Below are 6204 nucleotides of genomic sequence, written 5' to 3'. Positions count from 1 at the left end.
AGGGATGGCCCCTCAGCCACACAATTGCCCCCCTCTCCATCTGCCCCCCTCCTCTGGCTCTCATAAAGATACTTCCTTGAGCAGACCGTGGATAACTCCTATCGTCTTTCCCAGAAAACACAATTTCTGCAAAGCCTTTGTAAAAACTAACGTGTCGGGACGGAACCAGCCGGTAACACGCCCGACGACCACTTCAACCTCCTCTCCCTTCACACGAACATCGCCAGAACCTCGTCCCAATTCGACCGTTCGATTTAATCACGTCCAGACTTCGGTCCGTTAACCAGAATATCCCTCACCGCTCCACAGTGCAACTCGGGAAGCTCTTTTTTCCCCCTCCCCTCCATAAAAACCTTATGATTTCTTCTGGGGCAGAAATGCCAACCGTGAGCATCCTCTGTGCAGCTTTCGGGGGGGGGGGGGGGGGTTTCACCGCGGCCCCTAAAAAAAGAGCAGGCTGTGCGTACGAGCTTCCCTGCGTCCCCTACATCCACCCACCTCAGCATCTACCTCTTCCATAGGTGAAAGAGGAGCATTTTTAATGGGACCCTGACACGGTTCCAATTCTCTCCCAAAGCTCCTTTGTAGGGGAGCTGCTGTGTCACCAGCCTGAGGACAGGAGTCCGGAATCTCGCAGCACTGCTTTAATAACAGTGCTTGACAGAGATGGATGCAATCTCCTGCAGCACAGGCTGCCCTCTCTGTCGGCGTGCATAATACACCGCACATTTGGCAGGCAGAAAAATAAGTCTTGAGCCTGGTCTTGGGGTAGGAGCACGGGCAGAAGGGGGGCTACCCCTTCCCTGTCTGCCTCTTGCCTTCATCCTCCTCGATACTGCGTAACTCCGGGCTGAAGGAGCTGGAGAAAAGCATCCCTCTCCTGCAACAGCCCCAGACCTGCCTCCAACCCAGCTCCTGATCTCCTGGGATGCGACAGCTTCTTCCTCAGGCCCTGGAGAGAAACCAGAAGAAATCCCTTAAATGATCCTTCTGGAGAAGTGAAGGCTTCAAACACAACACAGTCAGAAGCGGTTACCGTTAGCGTCACCGCTCTGGTGATGGAGTCCAAGGGTTGACACGCGTTTGGAGAACCGAGCCAGGGTTCCCTGCAGGAATGGGGCAAGACGGAGCCCCAAATCCAGCCCGTGACGGCACGCCAAATCAGGTTACTGTATCACAGATGCTCGCCGAGCACAGCAACAAGCGCTTCTTCCCCGGGGAAAGGGCAGGAGACCAAAGCAGCTCACGGTTTATGACCTCTGCAAAGAGAAAACAGGACCCAGGACGGTGCCTGGGTTTCTGAGCAGAGCTGAACCCAAATCCCGGGGTCACCGACACCAAACCCGCGAGCAGAACCTCGGGAGAAGCTCCCGTCCTCCCCGCGCTTGCTCTGCCGAGTGTTTCAGCGAGGTCTCACTGCTGGGAAATGGAAAGGCCAAGTCAAAACAGCATCGCTGGACGAAGCATCACAGAGTAGCTCTCCTTGGCACAGCGCAGGGCTGGATACGGCCGATTCCCAACAACGCTGAGACCCGAGGGCCACTAAGCCCATTTACAACGCAGTTTCCACCTTGAGCAAGACCGGCAGGAGATTCCAAGGGCTTTTATTCTTCCCCGGGCGTTGCCTGGACACCAAGGTACAGCACAGAGCCTCAAAAGCGTTAGGGTGCTTTCAAGTGGTAGTAAATATCCTAAACAACATCCCCAACCATCAACAAACACTTTTTTGGAAGCCAGCACCTTCTCTTTGAGCTCTTCCCCCATTATGAACCCGCTGCCTACGACAATAATAAGAAAACCCCCGGCAGCATCTTAACCCCCACCCCAAAATTCTCCGCTTTCTCTCATCAACTTTTTCCTTGTGGTCAGAGACGATCCCCACCCCTCTTCCCACCTTCCGATGAAGGTCTGAACCCCATGCCGGCATCACATCGCTGCAGCAGGAACAACAGTTGGAAAGCAAAACCACTGCGGCCACAGAAAGAGGCTCAGCTGCCGCCGCTTTTATTGTGTTACCACATTTCCAGGCAGAGATGACATCTCTGCTTGTCTTTATTTACCTTTGATCCTGCTTTCGTGATACCACGCAGTTATTTGAGGTAATTTTTCTTTTTGAAGTTCTCACCTGCTTGTCACACCGAGCTGGATATTTTTCTTTTTCTTTTTTTTTTTCTTTTTCCTAAATCGATGTGTAGCTATGGAAACCAACTTTTACCCGATGCGCAAGAGCTTTCCATCTCCCCAGCGTAGCCTGCAAAAAGCAAAACTGCGAGCGATATTCTGATGTTTGGGTTTGGCAATCACAGTAATTGGGAGAGAGTACGCAGGTGATGTTGCTTTTCCCCAGCTCTGAGATGGGAGTTTTCAGATAAAAAAAAAGAAACGAGCAACACAACGAGGAGCCGCTTTCCATAACGGCTGATTTCATACCATCAATGGAACACCGAAATCTGCAGAACTGAGGAGAGGCAGGCGGTCGTTATTAAATTGCACTAGAAGTACTTACCTTACCTGAAGTATCACCTTATACCAGGATTTAAACAGTTCTGAAATAAGACATCGACTCGACGCAAAGCAGAACCCAACCACAAAAGAGAACAAAGAATATTAGCTCAGAGCTTAAGACAAATTTGGACAAGTTTCTCTTAATACCACGCAAGCTGCATTTCTATTTTAGGATTTAAAAAAAAAAACCAAACAACAAAACAAAACCAAACCCAAAACAGCGAGCGCCAACTCAGCCCGTATTGCAGAGGTTTTTGTTTGTTCTAATAGAAGCAACAAGATCTCTACAGGCAAAGGAGGAGAAATAATCAATACCAGAGCTCTTGAAATGTTTAATTGGAGAGGGCTTTATTTTCTGCTTAAGAGAACTGGAACTATACAGCTGGTTTGCATTGGACCAAAGCTGGGATTTTTTTTTTTTTCTTCTGTTTTTATTTCACTAAACATAAGCAATGCAGTGTAACTGGAAAACAACAACTTACAGTGTTTAAACCACAAGTAGATCGAGAGGAGCTTGAGAAAAACAAAACAAAAAAAACCTCCAACCAAAAAAGCCTTCTAGCTAAAATGGAAAATCCACAATACAGACCGCCCTACGGAATGGCACTGTCGTGTCTAAATAATGGAGTGACTTCAGGCTGGCATGGGAAGCGCACAGCATCCTACGTACCGCTACGCAGCTCGGGCCGGCTACCGATCTTCCTGCAGTGGGAACTACTGGCCGTTAGCCTCTCTCATTTAGGATTCTGAACCAAAAAGGCATCTTCAAGTTTTAAAGTCAAAAGCGATGGCAGGAGCGGAGAGAGCTCCCAGTGTCACCGCGTGACGGGACAGAGGGACGATCCTCGCCGAGAGACAGCTGCATTAAGGGAAGCTATGGACGGACTTAGCCCCATGCTGAGCTGGCTCATCGTTTGGATATCTTATGGTCAATTTATGAATGGCTTTAGGAAATCAGTTCTACAAACCAACCGCCGGGACTGCAGAGCTAATATGGTTCATTTGGGTTTAAAATGTTGTTTAAAGAAACATGCAGATGGTTGGGGAGTTCATTCCGTCATAGCACCAGAGTTCACAAGTCAGCTCCGCCATCGTCAGCGCTGCGCTGCAATAAATACTCTGCGTCTCTAACGGGGTGGATGCGGGAAGCACTGAAGTGTGACCTTTAGCATTGACAATTCCTCGGCTTAGGAGACATGTCAACAGAACTCAAGCAGCTGTGGCATGCCAGAAATGTTGTTTTTAACATTCTCTCTGCTTATGAAAGATGCTACTGTCTTATTTTGATTGTGTTCTCACCCTTGGCTAACCATGCATCTCTGCAGGTGAAAAACATTGTGTCAGGTGCCACAGAAGAGATTGAGATATGAAATGAGCTTTTTTTTTTGTTTGTTTGTTTGTTTTTTTTAAACTGGATATGAAGTTCATTTGGGAGAGTGCAGGGTTGGAGTAGGTTTTGTTTTTGTTTTTGTGTGGGTTTTTTTCCTTTCTTCCCCTCGCCCTTTCCTTTCTATGTGTCACCAAGGCACTTCACTCTGTGCGTAGGATGATGTGGATCCCTGATTCTGTGAAAACTGGTCCGCTCATCTCGCCAGCCCTCAGCGCAAATGAGGCATCTTCAAAAGGTTTCTGCATCTGACCTGCAGAGAGCAGACACCAGAAAGTTCAATTAAGCCCAGCAACGAATGGAAGATCTTTCTGAGCAAGCAGGCCTCAAATGAAGACAGCTTCCAGGCAAACAACAAAGTCACCAATTAATAACTCGCAGGGGGTGTTTGTTTTCATCTGCTCCCAGAAGATGATTCAAAACAAGTCATTCACACATGCACGTACACAGACTTTTTCTTTTTTTTTAAACAGAGGGTTTTGTTCAGATCCTACAGACATCACTGCAGCAAGGAGAGATGCTGGGAGAGCTGCGGACCCAAAAGGCAGGGGAAATCTGTTCCGCAGAATCCCCGGCACAAGTAGATTTTCGTCTTCCAGTCTCATGTGCCCTCCAGGTACACAGGGAGGATGGATGTGGTGTGCATTACAAGCTGCGCTAAATAATTTACAAGGCACACGTGGATAATGTCATGACCTAGATAAGAATTGCTCTTAAGGCTCCAGTCTCCAAGTCACTGAGTTGCAGGAGGTTTGGTAATCCAGGCTCAGGAAAGATCCCGCACGGGGATTCATGAGCAGAACTACTGCAGGGGAGGGAGAAGGAATAAAGCAGCGAAAAGGCTCAGCCAGAATAATTCAAGCCAAGAGGAGAGACACCAGCCTGCTACGGGGAGGTTCAAGGGGGACGATATTTTTTTTCCCCAGTTTCCCGTGACTGAAGTTACAGCAGAGAAACTGCCCGCTCCAGCCGAAATAATGAGGTTTTACTGTTACCAACAGGTCAAAGCCTCACCGGAGGACTCTCTGCAAAAGCTTCAAGCAGAAGGACGAGACGCCTGTGAGGGAAGGCCAGGAGGTGACGGTCCCCCAGGCACAGAGGGAACCCTTACTCCCTGCTCTTAGCACTGACCACGCTTGCAAAGCTTGCCTCGAGATGCCTGAGGAGAGGTATAGACCAACGTCTCGCCAAAAACGCAACATAAATCTCCCGTAAGTTTATGACCCCTGTCTCCAAGCTTCAAGGCAGCGCTGTAGCTTTGGACTCAGCAGCACGTTTGGAGAGGGCTGCAGAAAGCTTTTAGGCAGCCTGACAGCTGGATGATCAGCAGACGTTGCAGTGATAGACTAATCTCTTTGCAAACTAAAACCTCCTGAATGCTTCAAAGACCACACATTGCCAGAATTTATGTTTTTCCTTTCGGACCTCCATCCCTCCGTACCCCTTTCTCTAGCAAGGCAGTCAGATGCCACAAAAGATGCTCAATTCCTACCTTTCAGGATTAGTCATAGCTTCGGCTGGGTATTTTCCTCTTCCAAAAAAAAAAAAAATATAAAAAGAAGTGTTTTATTACTGAAGTGACCTGATGCATATGGCTTTCTAGAGTTTCGCTTCTCTCATTTCAACATTTAGATAATTGCTAGGAGAGGCAAGCAGCTTGCCTGGCTCACAAGCTCCAGTTGGAACGGCAGTGTCATTCACCGACAGCCAGACCTGCCTTGTCACCTGAATTTTTTGGTTATTTTCCACTAGGACCTGAAATCTTTACTTCAGATGAGGTAACAGCCTCCCTGCTACACCGCAGTAGTCTTCCTCGAACAGAAACATGACTTATTTGAAGGGTTTCAGGAAGACAAATTGAAATGTTTTAATAAGTTCACCTCCAAAGTAACCAGTGCTCCAAGTTCTAACAAATTACATTGTCAGTCCAGTAAAAAAATAAAATAAAGAGGCAGAGAGGGGGACGCAGTGACAGCTTAGGGGGTTGGCCACCACGCATGGTTCCAATGCCACCTAGTGGAAAACTGGCTTTTGCAGTATTTCTTTACATTTTGGTACAGCTAGGAAAAAATAAAAATTAAAAGAAAAATCTCTTTCCGTACATCTCCAAAGAACACGACGAGCTGAGTTTCCACCGAACCCAAAATAGCAGAGAAGGTACCCTAGGATTAATGCTTCCTTATATACAAATCCTTAAAATATCACTGTTTACCCTTGAAAGGATCTATTTGAGGAAGCAACTGTTGCTGAACTGTAGCAATGCTGCACTCTAAAAAGGAACAGGGATTAAAAATTGTATTTTAGTGGGGGGG

The 6204-nt window shown here is 47.6% G+C and overlaps 1 protein-coding gene across 1 annotated transcript in view; it reads right to left on the bottom strand.

Annotated features, from left to right (window-relative positions):
- Nucleotides 1-4035: 4035 nt before the first annotated feature.
- PIN1 (peptidylprolyl cis/trans isomerase, NIMA-interacting 1) overlaps nt 4036-6204 on the bottom strand; it is a gene marked incomplete at its 5' end in the record, with an annotated part of 10153 nt that continues 7984 nt past the window's right edge. Inside the window, one exon of the mRNA XM_009698112.1 lies at nt 4036-4145. Coding sequence (XP_009696414.1) covers nt 4036-4145 — 110 coding nt within the window. The remainder of the gene's footprint in view (nt 4146-6204) is intronic.

This window comes from Cariama cristata, unplaced genomic scaffold, assembly GCF_000690535.1.
Source record: "Cariama cristata isolate BGI_N322 unplaced genomic scaffold, ASM69053v1 scaffold23290, whole genome shotgun sequence".
NCBI classification, from domain to species: domain Eukaryota; kingdom Metazoa; phylum Chordata; class Aves; order Cariamiformes; family Cariamidae; genus Cariama; species Cariama cristata.
Note: the sequence above shows the minus strand (reverse complement) of the source record. Positions and strands in the feature narration are given on the sequence as shown.